General features: G+C 44.9%; 1 protein-coding gene across 1 annotated transcript in view; it reads right to left on the bottom strand.

Moving 5' to 3' along the window:
• LOC141078220 (ubiquitin carboxyl-terminal hydrolase 34-like) overlaps window positions 1-20,154 on the bottom strand; it is a 99,115-nt gene extending 78,961 nt beyond the window's left edge. Inside the window, exons 1-8 of the mRNA XM_073565019.1 lie at window positions 20,012-20,154; window positions 19,743-19,807; window positions 19,590-19,665; window positions 6,786-6,833; window positions 3,023-3,088; window positions 2,860-2,940; window positions 2,444-2,529; window positions 1,006-1,174 (exon numbers count right to left, since the gene is read on the bottom strand). Coding sequence (XP_073421120.1) covers window positions 1,006-1,174; window positions 2,444-2,529; window positions 2,860-2,940; window positions 3,023-3,088; window positions 6,786-6,833; window positions 19,590-19,665; window positions 19,743-19,807; window positions 20,012-20,092 — 672 coding nt within the window. The 5' untranslated portion in view covers window positions 20,093-20,154. The remainder of the gene's footprint in view (window positions 1-1,005; window positions 1,175-2,443; window positions 2,530-2,859; window positions 2,941-3,022; window positions 3,089-6,785; window positions 6,834-19,589; window positions 19,666-19,742; window positions 19,808-20,011) is intronic.
• Window positions 20,155-21,476: the final 1,322 nt, after the last annotated feature.

Here is a 21,476-nt window from a genome sequence, read left to right as displayed (position 1 = left end):
AGGAGGAGCCAATGCTGCAGCTAGGCCCAGCTGAAGCCGGGACCTAGATTAGCGCTGGTGACTGCCGGAGCATGGGGGAGCGGCATGGCGGTCCCAAAAACACCGTCAAAAATGCGCAGCTGCGGGCAGAACACTGAGCAAGGTATGAGATATTCAATGGCTGCTGCTCCACCTGCTGGATCTCATCCAGAGCTCCAGAAATGTGATCGGAAAAAGGAGAATTAAAGGGGAAATACCCCGATTGAAATAAAGGAGAGGGTTTTTTGTTTTGTTTTTTTTATTCTCTTCCCTGATTTTCTAATTTCTTCTTTATTTGGGTCCTGGAGGGGGGAGAGAAAATACCTCCACATCCCTGAAGATCGCACGTCAGAAAATTCGGCGGAGCGGGACGTCTGCGTTTCCTTAAACCGACAGGCTCTGGTGGGAGAGTAGGAGGGGGAGACGGAGGCAGGACCGGATCCGGATCATCTGAACACGCTTCTGTGTTAGGGGTTGTGGTCCTGCCGGCCAGACATATGAGGATACGGGGTGGCAGTACACGCCATACTCAGTCTCTTCGTGGGAGTACAGTAGTAACTGTTCACACTGTTTCCCTCCGGTACCTGAAAAGGAACGACGCACACCAAGGTAGATATGGGTCTAATGAAAGACCTGTGTCCACCTCCTACTGACACTAAGCTAAAACTGGTTGACTTAGTGCCAGTTGGTGGGGTGTATACTGCATATGAGGAGCTAACTTTTTTTATGTGCATAGTGTCAGCCTCCTAGTGGCAGCAACATACACCCCTATGGTTCCTGTGTCCCCCAAAGAAGAGATAGAGAAACACCCTTTATTATTAAAACATTAGTCTGTTGTTGCTGGGCCAGGTTTGGCCCTTTCTCCCCCAACTTCCACAGCGCAGCAGCCCTCGTTAGCGTCACTACATTTATACGTATTTTACAAATACAAATTGTATAAACACAGGCGAACAAATACCTACTGTTATACAGAACATAAGAAATTACCTCTTCCTCTCCCATTTTGACAAATTCATAGAGAAATGCAAAGTACTCGGTCAAGTGCTTGCTATGAGGCTTGACTCCATGCTCCATTATAGACAGCAAAGTTTTTACAAATCGCGTAACACAGGAGCGACTGCCAATGTCCTCTACAGGCCCATCCATGTCATCAGAGCTACAAAATGCACCAAAGAGATGAGGTTTAAATATCTAATGAAATAGAGAAATACTGACAGGATTTGCACTAACAGCAATATTTCCATAAATATGCAGAATGGAGCATTAGAGCTGAATGCAAAACATTATTTCATCAACATGCAGAACGGCATTAAGTGTCACACCAGTAAAAATTTTTAACTTTTGCTCCCATCTACGTGTATGCGGTGTACATAGTGCAGGTGTTCGTATACTTACATGAAATCAACAACGAGATTCTCTCAGTACAAGTGTGAAACTCACATTAAAGCTCACAAAGGATTGCATTAAGAAAGCCACTTCCAGTCAACACAGTAGACACTGTGGGATCTGACTAGTCTCATTGGAGGTTACGAAGTGCAAGAGGGAAATAGAGCAAACATCGGGGGGAATGGAGGTGATCAGTAAATTTAACAAACGCAATGTATCCACCACATACACTTCAAATGGGAGTAAAAGCTACTTAAATAAGTTGCAAATAATCATAATACAAACATTTGACCCAGGATTGACTCTGCTTTTAAAGTGAACCTGTCAGCAGGGTTTTGCTAAGTAAACTACAGGCAGACTGCTAATGTTAAACTGATTAAAATAATACCTGGGGTGAAGAAATCAGTCTTGTGGTTCTTGTGTAATCAGTTAAAAGTTTTCTATTAATGATATGCCCGTGCTCCAGGGCGGGACTGTAGGCAGTCTTATCTTCCTGCTCTAAGCTAGAGAAACCAAGGAAAGACCTGCCCACAGACCACCCCGAATCACAAACATGTTCCTCATCATAGAGACAGACTGTTTGTGCTTCGGGGCAGCCTGTGGGCAGGTCTTACCTTGGTTTCTCTGGCTTAGAGCAGGAAGATAAGAACCTGCCTACAGTACTGCCCCAGAGTACAAGCATATCATTAACTGAAAACTTCTAACACTGATTACACAAGAACCACAATATGGATTTCTTCATCCTGGTATCATTTTTATAAAGTTTAATACTTCCACCCTGACAATGCCTGTAGTTGAATTAGCAAAATCCAGGCTGACAGGTTCACTTTAACCTGCAAAACTTATGAGGGGGATGGGCAAACTTTTTGGCCAAGACAGCTTTATAGTCCAGCCATCTCACAGCTTAAGAATTCCGATGAATATACATAAGTAGATCTATGCTCTATTAAACATTTATGAATGAATTAAGTGCTCAATAAACTGTACATATCTGGGTAGAAAAGTATTCATTAAGAAGGTGATCTTCCAATATACTTACCCATCTTCAATACCAGGCTGCAGGTACAAGTGAGCATGTGCTGATCGCAGCCTCTGAATAACATGGATACAGAGACGCTGGAACATCTAATTAAAAAATAAAATACCAATTTATAAAAACAAAAAATAAATATTCTTAAAGGGATTTTTACAGAGACATTTATCTATTTACAGAATAAGTGCACAATTGCTCGATCTCCACGTTACGAAGACCCCATCCGATGCCAATGGGGATAACCAAAATGGGAAAGTGGTATTAAAGCTGTAGTGAGCATGTGTGATCCTGACTCCTACAGACATGTTCACCACTGCGGGACCCCCATGTAGTTTAACAAAAAAAAACCCTAACATTTCAGATTCAGAATTGGCGTATTTACAAAATGAAAAGATCAATTTTAGAGAAAATTCTTCACCCACCTGTCTTACAATCTGATTTGGACACTTGATCAGTATCTGCATAGGCCACCAATCATCATCAGCCATGCGGTCCAGGAACCACTGAGAGAAAAAGCAGGCTCAGTCAGTCAGCAGCCCTGATAATGGCACATAGTGACTCACTAGTAGCTCATGGGCATCTTACCTCACAAGCCGCCTGGCTATTATTAAACTGCTTTGTTAGAAGCTCAATCCACTGAAGCATAGTGGGCTAAATCAAGGGGGGAAAACATTACATGTATAAATGTACGCCTTAGAGTAAAATGTATACATCGCTTTGCATGCACATCCATTGCAGTGCTCGACAATCAGATAAACTTTGAACAGAAGTTACTGGTTCTCATGTGTCTGACTATTGTTGGGGAAGATTTCATGTTAGGGCGAACAATAAATAAGGCCACTCCTCAATTTTATTTTATATATAACTTTACACTCCGACTGATTTCTCTGGGCAACATCGCTGTTCTTATCAGCACAAAACGCTGAGTGTATTCGAACTCCACTGACATGAGCTGCATACTCCCACTTCCTTGCCTAACCTAACAGGAGATGATCACTGTACCACAACACTGTATTTGGCTTTCTCCAACAGTCCCCTAGACAATAGATTGGTCGTATGAAGACTTGAGCATCACTCCATTAGGCATGCGGAGGCATCCGCATACATCCGCATGGCCTGCGTACCCAAATGTTAAAGATAGGGTACGCAGGCCACATGCAGGAGTATGCTGATGTAGGTGGAGCTGGCCGGAGGAGGTGCGGCAGTGGGCGGAGCTTCACGGAGGAAATCCGCAGACGTACACAGCTCGCCCATCCGCATATGTGAAGCCAGACTTACAGAGTTGTCCCTGCCCTGGATCAGTGAGTTCACTGCAGTCAGACCCCCAGAGTATGTAATAAAATATGAGCAACTGAGAGAACTGATTTATAGCTTTGCGGGAAAGGATTACGTATTTATTCATACATCATACACATCGCACATATCAAAGTCTGGCCTGCGGGACAGGGTGATAATATTTGGCCAGCGATGCTTTCATCCACCCCCCTCATACTGTATGGAAGACTATGAGTGGCCCATCATACTATATGGAGGACTGTGTGTGGCCAATTATACTGTATGGAGCCAATTATACTAAATGGAAGGAAGGGGGGGCCCATTATACTAAATGGAAGGAAGGGGGGGGGTAAAGTAGGGTCATCATACCATGCCTGTGGAAGGTGCTTTGGTGGAATTCACTGTGGGGGTATCACACTGTTTGTGGGGGCACTTTTGTTGGCATCATAGTTTATTACTTGTACTATCTTCAAGGTTTTTTTTATTCTTTATTACATATTTAAATTAGGCCAGAGCACCATATGCTTTTACTGCTGTTATATAACATATTATTCCAATAATAAGTTTGGTTCCATATGAAAAGGTTCATTTTTATATTTGATAAAGAAAAACTTCTTTATTTGTAGACAAGTTTTTTTATTTTGGGTCTCTCTGTATGAGTTTGACATCTTTGATATACATCCTCCTTCCTATCAGCTTATGGGTCAAGACAAGGAGATCCGACTCTGATGAACAGCGATTTCTGTAAAAATCCTCATATAGGAAGAGCTATTAATAATTGAGTAGAGACTGTCTAAATATCTAGAAGCGTCTTGAGTGGCTCTGAAGGACATGTAGATCTTCATCATTCTCAAGATGGCTTGAACAGGACAAACATGGGATGAAACCTAATTAAAGTGTAGTTTCAGCTACAAGTTTGGACACCATTCACCTCCGTATCTTTAAGGATGGATATATGAAGTCATAGGTATAACAGTAGGTGGCCCAATGGCCTAGGCTCTCTTAGGTTATGTGCACACGCTGCGGATTGGTCTGCGGATTTGTATCTACGGAACCGCAGGTAAAATGACCTAAGGTTTTACCTGCGGATTGGCCTGCGGTTTTCCCCCGCGGTTTATCACCTCTACAATGGAGGAGATGGTAAACCGCAGCAGAATCCGCAGAAAAGTAGTGACATGTCATTTCTTTCTGCGGATTCAAAACCGTAGATTTTCTGCAGTTAAAAAACTGCAGCATGTGCACAGCAGATTGTAAATCACAGATTTACATGATACTGTACACTGTATGCAGAACTGCTGCAGATCCGCAGCAAAAACCGCAGCGTGTGCACATAGCCTTAAAATGATTCTAGCATCACACAGTTTGCTCAGGTAACCAAACCCCCTGCTCTAGGACCAAAGTCCGCTCTTATGGAAAAGTGAGGGCTGCAGCCGATCAGTGGCCGCTGATCGCTTTTATGTCACATGTCCACCAGAGGACAACACTGAGGTCAGAGGAGCGGTGCCAGTCCGAGAGGTAAGTCTATAGTTTTGTTTTATGCTTCAGAGTGGAGCTGGTAATAAGGGGTTGACCACTAATGGACAACTTTTTAATCTTATGGTTGGAGATGCACCAATACTCCAGCTCGATAAAACCCATGTTGAGTAATCAGCCAACAAGGATAATAGAAGTTGTGCTTTTCATAGATCCAACTGGGCAAAAAAAGAAATTACAGCTTTGCAATGATCACTCATAATCGGGTTATCGAATATTATTGCAGGAATAAGACTGAACTACAAATCACTCAAATCTACTCTACATCTATACCCCAGTTATAGGAGGTGGATTTGTAAGGATAGAATATAATGTAGTTCATCATACTGAAAAATGTACCTATGCACGTATAACAAGCAGCAAAAACTGCTAAGGCTGGTTTCACATTAGTGCTTTTTAAGCGCACGCACGGCCGGGGGTAGCTCCGCCCCCGAGCCGGCTCTCTGCCCGGCGTGCCCGCCCCTTGCTTGTAGCGCCGCCTCCTAGCGCACAGCGGCGCCTGCGATCGGCGCACCCTATCTTTAGCATAGGGTGCGCAGATCGTGCGCAGGCCGTGCGCTAGTTGCGCTTTGACCTGCGCTGCGCACTTTCGACGGTGCGCCGAGCACGCCGAAATCCGAAAAGTTTGATTTTGTCGCGCACGGCGCACCGTCAAAAGTGCGCAGCGCAGGTCAAAGCGCAACTAGCGCACGGCCTGCGCACGATCTGCGCACCCTATGCTAAAGATAGGGTGCGCCGATCGCAGGCGCCGCTGTGCGCTAGGAGGCGGTGCTACAAGCAAGGGGCGGGCACGCCGGGCAGAGAGCCGGCTCGGGGGCGGAGCTACCCCCGGCCGTGCGTGCGCTTAAAAAGCGCTAATGTGAAACCAGCCTAAGAGAAAAAAAATCTTCCCTCTCTGGATCCAACCAATAAAAAGGTCTAACGCTCAAAGTAACTTAAAGGGAAAGTGCCACCAGTTTTCTTGTAGTTTTTTTTGTGAAATTAATCTTCAAACAGTAATTAAAATGTATTAATGCAATGTTTGCACTATTTGCAAACATTGCTAGAGGAAAATTATATATTTTTTTACAATTATATATAATTTCCACTAGGGGGAGCATTTCCCATTTTTTAGACATCAAGCAGCTATAGTAAGACTTACCAGCTTTACTGTTGGCTGGAAAATTGGGGCTGTAACTGCTGACATCAACATTTCCCTCCCCTTTTGGGTGCTCTAGTATCAGTGGGGCAGAATGAAGAGTAGCATCACAGGGCAGCGCCATTTTGTGGGTGACTGCCCTGAGATCTGCTATCAACAGCAGTTACTGTCTCTCTCTCATTAAAGGTGAATTCATAAATTATTCTTGGGTGCGATTTATTTTTTACATTACAAAAATCTGGCAATTTATCACAGGTGTGTAGACTTTTTATACCAACTGTAATTTCTGAAATGATTATTCGAAAAGAATAAAACAAAAGTTAGCATTCCCTTCCAACAGTAAACTTATTTAGCATGTGGCTTTTGTAATGAGAATAAAAACAACATTCAGGAAGAAAATACCTTCTCTTTTGAATGAATGAAGGTCTCCAAAACAAATGATGTACTGAGCTGGAAAGGAAAAAAAAAAATAAATTATTTCCAGATCTGCATTTCTCAAGATCCAGTAATATTTGAGCCACAAATTATTCTTTTAAAAGATATGGGCACCTTATGAGGCTTTTTTTTTCTTTTGTTTACTAGAGATCACTTTTGCAGTAGGCGTTTCAGTAAAAAAATTTGAGCTTTTTGACGACAATGGTCTTTATGTATATCAACTTATTCTGCAGTCTGCTGTATACTAACCAAGTCCATCAGTGAGATTGCTTGACAGCACGGTTTGCAACACTTACAGTAGGTATGGAAAGTATTCAGACCCCTTTACATTTTTCACTCTGTTTCATTGCAGCCATTTGGGAAATTCAAAAAGTTCACTTTCTCATTAATGTATACTCTGCACCCCATCTTGACTGAAGAAACAGAAATGTAGAAATTTTTCCAAATTTCTTAAAAAAGAAAAAGAGGGATTTTTGGTACTTACCATAAAATCTCTTTCTTGGAGCCTTCATTGGGGGACACAGGTAACCATTGGCATATGCTGCTGTCGCTGACACTATGCAAGAAAAGGAAAAATAGCTCCTCCTTAACAGTATACACCCACCGACAGGCACAAAGAAACTCAGTCGGTGTTAAAGCAGTAGGAGAAGCAACCAGAAGCTCAACATATGTACCAACACAAAATAACGACACGTCGGCCAATACGGTACAACAGTAAGGGAGGGTGCTGTGTCCCTCAATGAAGGCTCCAAGAGAGATTTTACGGCAAGTACCAAAAATCCCTCTCTATCGCTTCATTGGGGACACCGGTAACCATGGGACGTCCAAAAGCAGTACCAAGGGTGGGAAAATGAAAAAGATATGTAGAGAAAAATGAACCTAGGTCAGCCGGTGGGAAACCGCCGCCTACAGTATCTTCCTACCCAGGCCTGCATCAGCAGAGGCGTATTAACCTTGTAAAACCTCACAAAGGTGTGTAAAGATGACCAGGTTGCAGCCTTGCAGATCTGCAAAGCCGAAGCCTGGTGACAAACAGCCCAGGAAGCTTCCACAGCCCGAGTGAAGTGAGCCCTCACTCCTGGAGGAGGCCGTTTGTCCTGAACACAGTATGCCTCCAGTATCGCTGAGCGAATCCAACGAGCAATGGTGGACTTAGAAGCTGGGAGCTCTTTACGACGACCCTCGGGAATGACAAACAGGGAATCAGACTGACGAAAGGAAGCAGTCCTAGGAGGTAAACTCGAATAGCTCTGACCAAATCCAGCTTGTGGAGGGACTTTTCCAGTGGATGAACTGGAGAAGGACATAGAGAAGGAAGGACCAGGTCTTCATTGATGTGGAAGGCAGAAACTACCTTGGGCAAAAGGAAGGAAAGGGCCGGAGGACTACTTTGTCCTGGTGCAGGTTCAGGAAAGGAGAACAGCAAGACAATGCTGCTACTTTGGAAACCCTCCTGATAGACGTAATGGTGATTAGGAAGGCCACTTTTCATGACAGGAGAGAGAACAAGATAATCTGGATGAGTTCAAAGGGCGCACGCTGTAGAGCGCCGAGAACAAGATTGAGATCCCATAGATATATCGGAGGATAGAAAGGTGGTGCCAGATGGGCGACAACCTGAAGAAAGGTCTTCACCTGGGAACGGGAAGTCAGATATCTTTGGAAGAGAATTGACAGGGATGACACCAGCCCTTTAAGGGTACTGAGCGAGAGATCCAGGTCAAAACCCGCTTGAAGAAAGCAGAGGACGGAAGGAAGAGAGAAGGACATTAGAAACAAACAGTTTTCCCTCACACCACCGAAAGGCGGCCTTCCAACATCTGTGGTAGGTGCGCGAGGATGCCGGTTTTCTCGCCTTAATCATAGTCTGGATAACTTTGTGAGAGAACCCAGCTTCCTTCAGGACTGCGGCTTCAACGGCCATGCCGTTAAACTCAGAGACCGAGAACTCGGGTGGAAGAGGGGGCCTTGTGAGAGAAGATCCAGACGGTCTGGAAGCCTCCAGGGGATGTCCGTTAGCATGTTCACGAGCTCTGCATACCAGGCCCATCTTGGCAAGTCTGGAGCTATCAAGAGAACAGGAATTCCTTCTGCCTTTATCTTTTTCACGACTCTCGGAATCAAGGGGAGAGGCGGGAAAAGATAAGGTAGCCGAAACAGGGACCATGGGATCACTAGGGCATCGTAACCGATGGCCATGGGTTCCAGGGACCTGGCTACGAACTGAGGAACCTTGTGGTTAATCCGAGATGCCAATAGGTCGATGTCTGGAGTGCCCCATCTCGTGCATATTTGGTGGAAGATGGCGGGATTGAGAGACCACTCGCCTGATGCGAGACCCTGACGACTAAGAAAATCGGCTGCCCAATTTTCACCCCCGCCATTACCTGTTTGCTGCGAGTCCCTCCCTGATGATTTTTGTAGGCCACGGCAGTGGCGTCTGACAATGCGGACCAGCTTGCCTGCGAGGAGGGACTACCAGCGGAGAAGGGCAAGAAAGACTGCCCTGATTTACGAGAGATTGATCGGGAGGACTTCCTGAGCGTTCCCACGACCCCGCTCCCCCTGACGAAGGTGTTCCAAAACGCGCGTTGGGGCGGACACGTGGACCCTCTGCTTGCCTGCACTTGCGTTTTTCAGGTAATAAATATGTTCCAGTTATGTTGTGGATTTTTTGATTTTTCCTATTATTGGCCTGTGTGAACAAATGGCCCCTGGGCACTTCTACTGTTATATATGTGCTTACTAGGTCCTGATTATATACCCTTTATATGGCATACGTTTTTCTATGGTTGTAATTTTGTACACATTGGCAAACATGATTCATTGTGTCCTTATCCTTCAATGATTAACCAGCAATTTAGTATGTTTTATTTGTTCCTTGCCCCGCAAATTAATAAAGCAATTTTATAATATGACCATGGGTTGTTGTTTTTGGATTAGTCCCTCCCTTCCTCTCTCATGTGAATTTTGACAACCGGTCATTTACATTCCACGGTATTCTATTGTTGTGGGACACTTACTACAATTGTGTATAATATGACAGCTATTATATTGCCCCACATGACATATATACCTTTTCTCACTACCTTCTTTGTGTTGTCCCAGGCAGACAAGAGGGCCAACTGAAGGGGACGGGAGTGGAACTCGGCGTACGGCGCAGCTTCCATGGAGGCAACCATCTTACCTAGAACCCTCATGCAGGACCGTAAGGGCAGAGGGACTGATCGCATTAGAGAGCGGATTCCCTGGCGGAAAGACGAGGGACAGCCCCTTGATCAGGAGATCGTCCAGGTAAGGGATTATGAGAATCCCCTTGGGAGTGAAGGATGGCCATGACCGATGCCATGACCTTCATGAAAACTCTGGGGGCAGACGCCAGGCCGAAAGGAAGGGCTGTGAACTGATAATGATCCTCCTGGATTGCAAACCGAAGGAATCTCTGATGCTGTACACAAACAGGAAAGTGGAGATAAGCATCCTGGATGTCTACAGAACAAAGAAATTCCCCTGGTTCCATGGAGGCGATAACCGAGCGTAAGGACTCCACTCTGAGATGGCGGATCCGAACGTGGCGATTCAACAGTTTGAGATCCAAGATCGGACGAAGAGATCTATCTTTTTTCGGGACTACAAACAGGTTGGAGTAGAACCCTGAAAACCGTTCGTTCCAAGGAACGGGAACGATTACCCCTGAGAGAAGGGAAGACACGGCCTGAAGAATCCCTGGGACTTGAGACGGGAGTTTTGGCGGGCGAGACAGAAAGAGGCATCTGCCGGGGGGGTTAAATTCGATCTTGTACCCGGACGTAACTATCTCTCTGACCCAAGCGTCATCGACCACAGACAACCATGCGTTCTTGATGAGAAGAACCCGGCCTCCCACCCTGGAAAAGCTTCCAGGTGGGGGAGACTGGGACCCTGAGGTACTGGAGGATCGGCCTTTTGGCTTCCAGTGATGCGCAGGTTCTCTCCCCAGGGGTTGACGAGCGATCCTGCCAGGAGGAATTCCCTGAGGAGGATCGAAAGGAACGGAAAGACAGGGGCCCTTTCCTATTGAAGGGACGTTTGGGCTTTGACTGGGGAAGAGAGGTACTCTTCCTCCCGGTAGCGTCCAAAATTATTTGGTCTAGCTTGGACCCAAAAAATCTGGAACCCTGAAAAGGCTAGACTGGTGAGTGACGACTTAGACGTTGGATCTGCATTCCACACCTTCAACCAAAGGATGCGGTGCATAGCAATGATGTTACTGCTCACTCTGGCGGAACAGCCAGCCGCATCCAAAGAGGCAGCTAGAAGATATTTGCCGGCGTGAACAATCTGGTCTGTCAAATCCGCCAGCTCCTCCATGGGAGCCGATGCTACGATGACCTGGCGAAGTATTTTGGCCCAGGCAGAGACAGACTTCGCCACCCAAGTGGACGCGAAGCTGGGGCAGAGGGAGGCACCAGTCTCTTCGAAAGCAGATTTGGCCAACGACTCAATCTGCCTGTCTGTGGGGTCCTTAAGAGACACACCGTCTGGCAGAGACAGAACTGTGTTTGAGGACAGGCGCGAGACCGGTGGGTCCACCTTTGGACCCACCTCAGCCCATTTACCGACAAGGTCTGTACTAAAGGGACACAGAATGTCTAGGTGTTTCCTTCTGGGGAATCGCTTCTTGGGATGTTCCCAGTGTTTGGCCATAGTCGCTTCAAACTGTTTATGATTGGGAAAGGTCCGAGGAGGACGTTTTACCAGTTTGAAAGAAACTGAGTGTTCCTGAGAGGGAGCCTCATCATCTTTTAGTTTAAAGGGAATCCGTCACCCTTTTTTTCAATTATGAGCAGCCGGCGCATTGCAGGACTCTGCTCTGCCCTCAACAGGGCAGAGCAGTGCGCCTGAGCCATGACAGGCAGCAAAGAAGACTGCATCGTATGAAGATGGGAGGCGCCGGACCGGACCGCGACACCCACCCGGGTGAGTATAATCTAACTTGCTTTTCTTTTCTTTCAAGTTACATCGGGGGCTTATCTACAGCATTACCGAATGCTGTAGATAAGCCCCTGATGGCGCTGTCGGCTGCTGATAGTCGAAAAAAGGGGTGACAGATTCTCTTTAAGTGTTTGAGTAATAGCCAAAATAAGACTATCAACAATGTCCTGCAATCTTGGAGTCTGGTCCGAATCGGACTCAGATCCAGACTGGGAATCCATGTCCGACCCAAACGCCTCCTCCGAGGAGGTATGGGGAGAGCAGGGCACCCTGGAAGATGCAGAGGGACCCGGGGAGCTGGATGAGGAGCTGAGAGCGCGTTATTTCTAGACACTCTTCCCGATTTGTCCCTGCAAAGGTCGTGGTCAGGTGTGTGCGAATCACCCTGGGAGGCGTTCGGAGCACTGGTGGAGGAAGATAGATTTGGAAGAAGTTCCAGGGCCTGGACCAGGGACTGCGATATTTAAGTCAGGTCAGAGACGGACTGAGACATGGCAACAGCCCACTCCAGGGGGGTGCACTCATCCCAGGTGTTCAAGTGCTCCTGTGGTGCAGACATATTGGAAGGACTGCAGGACTGGCAGAAAGGCGACGGCTGATCTGAAGGACACTTTAACTGACAGCAGGCACAAGCGTAATGAATTACCGTGGGTTTATAAGGGAAGCGAGGAGCTCCTGCAGGGTTTGGCATAGGTCAAGCCTATGTCATGATCCAGGTTGGATTATAACAGATAAATGCACTAGTAACCTTTTTTTTCCTTAAGCTGTGTGCTTAAAGATAGTTTTGCCCCCGGTGGCCATTAGGGTCATTGCACTGTGGTGGTTTCAGTTCTAGTTTTGCCCCCGGAGGCCGTTAGGGTCATTGCACTCTGGTTACTTTAGTTTAGTGCACGTGATTATGAAGCAGGTGTGATTGCTGGCTCTTACCTATAAAAGAGTGTCAGGGTGTTGTAATCACTGTTGGTGATATTGCTCATTTCCAACCAAGTCTGGTGGAGGAAGGAACTACAGAGAGGAGTTCCTTGTGGCTCAGGAGAGCTCTGGTGTAAAGTCTGGTGGAGGAAGGAATTACAGAGGTGTTCCTTGCAGCTCTGACAAAGCTTGGAGAAGTAGCAGCGATTCTGGAGCAAAGCTGCATTCTGGTGGTGGACTGTTGCTGGGAGCAGGAGAGGAAAGCTAAGTGGTGTTACCCCTGTTTGTGACTTCCCTTATGTGTGTTTCAGTACAGTGGTGGGATTAGTTTCTGCACCGTCCATTTCACTAGAAAGGGCTAGGTGCAGGGTGAGCTAGGGTTCTTAGGTTCCAGCTCGGCGACAGGTGCGGAGCCTGTATAGGGACTGTTAGGAGTGTAGAGACACTGACTAAGGGGAGTGCAGGAGGTCTCCACGTCCCCGTTCCATATCACAGGGCCCTCCATTGTATTGGTTTCCCTGGTGTTTCCCCTTAGTATTTAAATTCGCCCTGCTGGAGGCGGTGTATCCAGTTATTCGTGTAATACTGAAATTCACCTGCTTGAGGCGATGTATCCGGATGCACATAATATTATTTAAATTCGCCCTACTGGAGGCGGTGTATCCAGGGTCACGTGTGTGATAGAAATTCGCCCTGCTGGAGGCGGGGTGTCCAGTCGCACGTTGACTATCACAGCCTAGGGATACTGCTGAAGAGGAGTATAATGGAAAGCTGTGTCCCCCTGGAACGATGAATCTTTCCCAGCGAGAGGGTGCAGGATGAGGCAGGAAATGCGGCGTTTGCAGCAGACGACGCAAACTGACAGCAGGGGATGTAATATGGCCTCAGGGATGCAGATGCAGCAGCACACTGCGGATCAGGGGGCGTGGCTTATTTTCCGGTTGGTGAAAGTGAAAGAAGGAATCTAATAGGCTGGCACGACGGGGGCATAGCCAACTCTGAAGAAATGCCAGCCAGCCAAAGTGAAATTGCCACTGCAGGAAGCGCAAGGGGGCATGGCCAGACCGGGACAGACAGGGGAAGTGGGAGCTCTTCCGCCCCTGACGCTGGGGGGATTATAATAAAAAAAAAATAGGCACCAAGGGATGCGTGCAGAACTGGAGGGGAACATCAAAGAGCGCGAAAACAAGCGCTCGGCTGGGAGTGCGCCCTCATGTAGGGGGTGCTGTTGGGCTGTAAAAATGCAGTGTCTAAAGTAGAAGGTTGGTCGGTCCCTATGGAGGGACCAAAATAAAGGTGCTCTGCAGTGTGCTCTCCCAGAAAGGAGAGGCATGGGGTAGCTGCTGGAAAGGGTGCCCGGCCGCAGGGGGCATGGAGAGGAAACCACAAAGCGGGTCTGTGGTGTTCTTATTAAGGACCAAAATGAGGACTGATCCAGTATGCCCTCGGGAAGGAAACATACCTACCTGCAGGTGAGTCCATGAACCTCTTCACAGCAGAGGATCACATCAGGAGCTCTCACGTGGGATAGGATCACTGGTATCGGAGATGCTCCTTCCCGCATCGTCTCCAGACGGTGCAGAAGACGGCCTCAACCCCTTACAAGAAGGGGGCAGGCCACTGCTGGTGACCACCGTATTCCTCTCAGCCCTCTCCGAGGAGAGGGGTGAGGAGGGGAAAAGGCAAGGACTGGCCACCAGTAATCGCCCTGAAGCACCCATAAGGGTGACAGGGGATAAAGTCCTGCCTGCGGGTCAGAGAGTGGGCAATGTGGGTAACACCACACTGCTCTCGGTCGCATACATGCGAGAAAACAGGGTGAGACATTACACCCTGTTACCCTAGATGATGAACCTGAAAAACAAAGGGAAAGGATTAATACAAACTGTACCTGCAAGGGAAAAAACACACGAATCTGCGATCAGATCCAGGTCCGCCTCCTACAGACACTAAGCTTAAACTGGGTTGCTTTGTGTCTGTCGGTGGGTGTATACCGCTGAGGAGGAGCTATTTTTCCTCTTTTTGCATAGTGTCAGCCTCCTAGCGACAGCAGCATACACCCATGGTTACCTGTGTCCACCAATGAAGCGATAAAGAAACTGAAATATCACATTATCATACATTTTCAGACAGGGCTGTGGAGTCGGAGTCGTGGAGTCTGAGCTCATTTTGGTGGAGTCTGAGTCGGTATAAAATGGTCCGACTATGACTCCTAAAATATATAATAAATTGGGTACAGTAGTTAAATGCAGAATGTGCTGAATATTTTTTCATAGGAATTTGGGAAAGTTATGAAATGTCCTATAAATGGCTGTTCTATTCCTGATCTAAGGCCACATTCACACACAGCATTTTTGCTGCGTTTTGTTGAGGATACGTTTTTCAGCTGCAAAAGCAGATCAGCTTTTTAAAAAACCGCATCACCTGAAAGGTTTTTGAGCTCACAGATGTTTTCAATAGCAAAAGCAGATTAGAAATCTGCTCTATCCATTTCTGTCTATCCATATCTTATCTGTACCAAAAAGAATGAAAGCCGGGTAGCACACAGACTAACACTCCTTTTTTTTTTAGCACCAGTCAGGTACACCTCATAGCTGCCCAAAAGGACGCCCAGGACAGGCATTGCTCGTCTTCAGTAACACATCAACATCAATTGATAGTTGGAATAAATAGACTGCATTCATCACATCTTAAGGTGCAGGCTTTATTTTCAAGTGTAGGGGTGTGCAGTATAAGGTTCTGCAGCAGCTGAGGTGTGCAGTATGAGATTCTGCGGAACAGTATGAGGTTCTGCCCCCCCTAGTTTTGATCCTGGCTAAAATCGTTTCTTATAGATATGGCGAACCCTCAGGTAACCCTAAATGAAGGTCATTGGACACAGGTGGCTGAATTGAAGGAATTGCTTAATCACCTATTTACCGTGACTAAAAAATTACAAGCTGAGGATTTAACTCCTGGCATTTTCATAAGGGAGTGGAAGAACTTGCTATTTTGCCTGTCCCAAAGAGGAGATTTAATCGCAGATGGCATTTCTGCTTCAATGAAAACGGAGAGACACACAGCTATTGGAATATAAAATTTTTCTGGCAGCTGTTTATGTGGACCCAAGTCATCGTGTATTGCTTGATGATCAACAGCTTACTAAAGGAAAAGAAGCTCTGACTGAGGTAGCAGTTAGGATGAATGGCCTACAGGAGGACTGCCAGGCCCAAGAGGACTTGGGTCCTGACAGCGCTACTGCTGCCATATCTTCATCCTCATCAGATGAGGAGTTTGACTTTGACAAGTATTTGGATGATATGGAGCAGGCAAAGCGTTGCTGCAAGGAAAAAGATTTCACTCAGTCTCCTATAGTAAGCAGATTGACCATATTTCAGCAAAATGTTTCACTTGCTCTCAAAGAAAAAGAAAAATTCAACCGTTCATCCAAACTGACTGTGCACGAGGCAATTCCTTTATACTTGGAAATTGTTAGAGATGTTGCCCATGTGGTTACGGCTTTGGCTCCAACCCAAGTTAGTGTAGAGAGGTTGTTCTCTGGCCTTAAAATTATTAGGTCAGATTTTAGGTCATCTATGAAGGAGGATCTGATGGAGGCAATTCTATTTCTTATAACAAATTCACAGACTGCACAAATGTTTAGTATGTTTTTGTTGAAAACTGTTTTTTGCCACTTACATAGTTTATTACATAGTGATAGATATATATATATATATATATATAATCAATATTACATAGTGTATTACATATTTACAATTTATTACAGTTTTTTGTTTTCTAAAGTTGTATTCCAATAAATAGATATGTTCTATCTAAATGTCTTGATTATTGTATCATAAAAATGATTAAATGTCTGATGTTCACATTGTACTACAATCAATTTTTCACTTAAATATAAGCAATATATGTTGGAGTCGTGGAGTCAGAGTCGGTGGAAGGGAAATTGAGGAGTCGGAGTCGCAGGTTTGGCTTACTGACTCCACAGCCCTGTTTTCAGACTCTCTGCTCAGATACTCATATTTAAGTCACATGCTGTCCATGTCCTTGTGATCCTCCTTGAGAAGGTTCTACTCCTTCATTGGAGTCCAGCTGTATTTAATTAAATTGATAGGACTTGATTGGTAAACGCACACACATGTCTATATAAGTCCTCACAACTCACAGTGCATGTCAGACCAAATGAGAAACATGAGGTCAAAGAAACTGGCAAAAGAGCTCAGAGACAGAATTGTGGCAAGGCACAGATCTGGCCAAGGTTACAAAAGAATTTCTGCAGTACTCAAGGTTCCTAAGAGCACAGTGGTCTCCATAATCATTAAATGGAAGAAGTTTGGGACCACTAGAAGTCTTCCTAGACCTGGCCATCCAGCCAAACTGAGCAATCGTGTGAGAAGAGCCTTGGGTGAGAGAAGTAAAAGAAGAACCCCAAGTTCACTGTGGCTGAGCTCCACGGATGTACTAGGGAGATGGGAGAAAGTTCCACAAAGACAACTATAACTGCAGCACTCCACTAGCCTAACCTTTATGACAGAGTGATCCAACGGAAACCTCTCCTCAGTGCCAGACATATGAAAGACCGCATAGTGTTTGCTAAAAAACACATGAAGGACTCCCAGACTATGAGAAATAAGATTCTCTGGTCTGATGAGATCAAGATGCAACTTTTTGATGATAATTCTAAGCGGTATGTGTGGAGAAAACCAGGCACTGCTCATCACCTGCCCAATACAATCCCAACAGTGAAACATGGTGGTGGCAGCATCATGCTATGGGGGTGTTTTTCAGCTTCAGGGACAGGATGACTGGTTGCAATTGAAGGAAACATGAATGCGGTCAAGTACAGAGATATCCTGGATGAAAACCTCTTACAGAGTGCTCTGGACCTCAGACTTCGCCAACGATTCACCTTCCAACAAGACAATGACCCTAAGCACACAGTTAAAATAGCAAAGGAGTGGCTTCAGAACAACTCTATGACAATTCTTGACTGGCCCAGCCAGAGCCCTGACCTAAACCCAATTGAGAATTTCTGGGGACCTGAAAATGACTGTCCACCAATGTTCACCATCCAACCTGACGGAACTGGAGAGGATCTGCAAGGAAGAATGGCAGAGGATCCCCAAATCCAGGTGTGAAAAACTTGTATCATTCCCAAGATGACTCAAGGGTGCTTCTACTCTATACTGAGCAAAGGGACTGAATACTTATGACCAATTCTGCCTCTGAGCTCCTTGGCCAGTTTCTTTGACCTCATGATTTTCATTTGGTCTGACATGCACTGTGAGCTCTTATACAGGCAGGTGTGTGCCTTTACAAATCAAGTCCTGTCAGTTGAATTAAATACAGCTGGACTCCAATGAAGGAGTAGAACCATCTCAAGGAGGCTCACAAGGAAATGGGACAGCATGTGACTTAAATTTGAGTGTCTGAGCAAAGGGTCTGAATACTCATGACCATGTGATATTTCAGTTTTTCTCCTTTAATACATTTGCAAAAATGTCTACATTTGTTTTTTTTCAGTCAAGATGGGGTGCAGACTGTACATTAATGAGAAAAAAAATGAAACTTTTTTGAATTTACCAAATGGCTGCAATAAAGAGTGAAAAATCTAAAGGGGTCTGAATACTTTCCATACGAATTGTATCTCTTTTCTGTGGAACCATGTTCTGAGCAGATTTATGATTAAATCAATATTTTTCCATTTTGATTTAGTCATAAATCAGGTAAGAAGATAATTCTGCATAAAATAGGTAAGGGATATATACTCTGCCATGTGATTGTTTTGACTTCTCATTCTGCACTCAATTATATTTAGTGACACTTTAAGTCCTTAGATACCAAATGGATTACAAATTTTAATGAAAAAGTGCAAAAAATGCACTGTAAATTACATTTACATGCACTTAATGAGAAAAACGCATCCACAAAAGTACCTATATTCCAAAAAAATGCAAAGATCACAGTAAATAGTAATCTGGCTTACTTATTGTAGTGAAATATGTATATGTATGCATGTATGACCAGCAGTAAATTAACATCTGTCCTTGCACTGCAGCTCTCCACACAGGTCATGACCTCATGTTATCCTGAGAAGGCAGTCTCCTGTCTCCAATCTCACCAGGGGTAACATTTCAAACCCTACAGCTCTTTTGAAGAGATGCCAATTGGAGAATGACACTATCTATGAGAAAGGTTACACAAAGAGTTTCAGAGAAAAAATATTGTATTCATTGGTAAAATAGCCATGGTTCAGTCACAAACCAGCAATTAGAATATTAACATGAGAAGCTGGTCTAGAAATTGGACCGCCAAGTCACATCTATAAATTAGGCACACACACAAAAAAAGGGTTCACAGTGAGGGGCAGCCTAGATGTTGTGCTTCATTTCATATTCCCCCACCCTTGGGGACAGAGAATCAGGATGCAAAGTTCAATATTTCTGTAAGTTTTCTCCCTTTTATTTTATCGATGTTTTGCAAATTTGTACGTCACTTTTTATTTCCATTTTTATATCCTAAGTACTGTACCTTTTATATTAAAGCTTAAAACTTTAATAAGTTTGAACCTTGTTGCTCTAAAGAATCCATAGCCTTAGAGTGTGTGCTCCTGGTGATTGGCACATAGTAGTAAGTAGTACTTCCGGGACTCATCGCCCGAGTGTTCGGTGAGTAGTGGCAGAGTGTATGAGCGAGGTGTGTGGTCGAGTCGGGGTGTGATTTATGCTCCCACTGCAGAGTAGAACACAGGTTGAATGCTGGACTGAGTGAGAGAATAAAGATTAACGCTTGCAGTTGCAACCCAAAGTCACGTGCTGAGAAGCGGGTAAGTGACACTTATCTCTGATTTACGAGAGAGTATGTTGCTTGTGCAGAAATGGGCATTACCTTGGCAGTCATTAGTGATACGGCTTTAGGGTCTGGTAGAGTGCTTGGTATACTGCTGCAAAGCTGCCACATAAACCTAAGTAAGAAAATGAAGAGAGTCAAGTTCCCTGCATGTCAAACAACAGAAAGTGAAGCTTACTTTAGAATGCTTACCCAAAATAAGTGTGCTCAAAAATGTTCTTGTCCTGAAGAAATTGCATGTTGTCATGCCAAATCCACTGCAAGAGATATTTCCATAACTTGCTAGAGTACCATGCTTCATGTAATTAGCCAATGACACAAGCTGTTTTCATCTTTGGCAGTAATGGATAAATCTGCTAAGACTGCTAAAGTGACTAAAAGATTGCATTTGTACGCAATTTGGCAATACCCAATATACATTTGTGACCAATAGTAAAGATTTGTACAATTTGATTACAAACCTCGAGAAGTTCTGATGAGACATCAAACTTCACTCCCTTGCCAATTTCCTCTTCGGGTTCCACACGTTTATAGAAAAGCATATATGCACTGTGAGTCTAGGAGCAAAAAGAAAAAAAAATTTGCTTGGTCATTAGTTTGGTTTCTAAAGTGGCAAAAATTGTGAAGAGGCAGCTATGAGGTCGCACAGCCCCTGCTCTGCAGGTGTGCTTTCTGGTGAAAGGTCCATGACATTCGCATTGCTCTGGTAGAATGTGCCAGCACAAATGGCCGAGAACTTTAGTCTTGAGCCTTTAAAGTGGTAGGCCTCATTTAAAGTGAATCTGTCAGCAGGATTGTGTGATTAACTTAAAGAGTGTCAGGTTGGCATCATTAAAAAGATACCTGGGTTGATGAAATCAAATTATATGGTTGCAATTCCGATAGATGCTACTATACAGGTGGCGCCATCTTTATGGAGCCTATTTTTTTTTTCTCTAGTAAAATGGTGCAGGCAGCTGCACAGTGGAAGCTATCAACGCGATAGATACTACTGCGCAGGCGCGGATGCTGGTGCCATTTTGATAAAAAAAAATAAAATTTGACAACAACAAAACTATGTCTAAATAAAATGAGACAAGGCATATTATCTACCGTATCATGCTACAGCGCAGTCACTGCCGCTTGTCTGATGAATGTGATTTTATATTTCAAACCATAAATCTATGCAGTATGTAAAATAGGGTCAGTAAGGGATCAGTCATCTGTTATAAGCCATACAGGTGAATATGTAAGCAGAGCACCACAAAGACCCCCATAGGCCGCCCCAGAGCACGAGAATCTCATTAACTGAAAACTACAAATAAAGATTACAAATCAACCACAAGACAAATTTAATCAACCAAGGTGTCAATTTAATCAGTATAACGGTGCGAACATGACACTTTCTGTAGTTTACTGAGCACAATCCTGCTGACAGGTTCAATTTAAGCTAAATGTATTAGAATTCTGGCGTAATTTGCATTAAACACTGCCTTGCACCACATATTTTTTGTTCTTAGACACTAAACAAAGGAATGTAACAGATTGTGTCCGAGTGTGCCAAAATTGTACCACAATTGGCATAACGCAACCAACAGGCTTTCTTCACATGTCCATATTTAAATAAATATTTACGTGAAAAAACACTGCTGGTGTCATCACAGTGCTTGCTTGTTCCATCAGTGTTTTTCATCGATGGATGAATGTATACAGGAATTTTTCGGGCTATAAGATGCACTTTTTTTTACTCCAAAAATGTGGAGAACAAAGGGGGGGGGGGTGCGTCTTATAGTCAGGTTGTACTCTGGCTTACAGCTCTGGCTGTGGTGGGGAGATGGGGGAGCGGCAGCAGCGCAGAAGAGTCACAGGAGGCTGGAGCCGGCGGCTTCAGCTACCTCCTATGCTCGCTGCTAAAGAGAAATGAATATTCGCTGTATTACACACGTG

The sequence above is a fragment of the Dendrobates tinctorius genome, unplaced genomic scaffold (assembly GCF_039654945.1).
Source record: "Dendrobates tinctorius isolate UK_male_01 unplaced genomic scaffold, ASM3965494v1 ptg000518l, whole genome shotgun sequence".
Taxonomy (NCBI): Eukaryota; Metazoa; Chordata; class Amphibia; order Anura; family Dendrobatidae; genus Dendrobates; species Dendrobates tinctorius.
The sequence above is the reverse complement of the archived record's forward strand: the minus strand, read 5'-3'. Positions and strand labels throughout refer to the sequence as shown.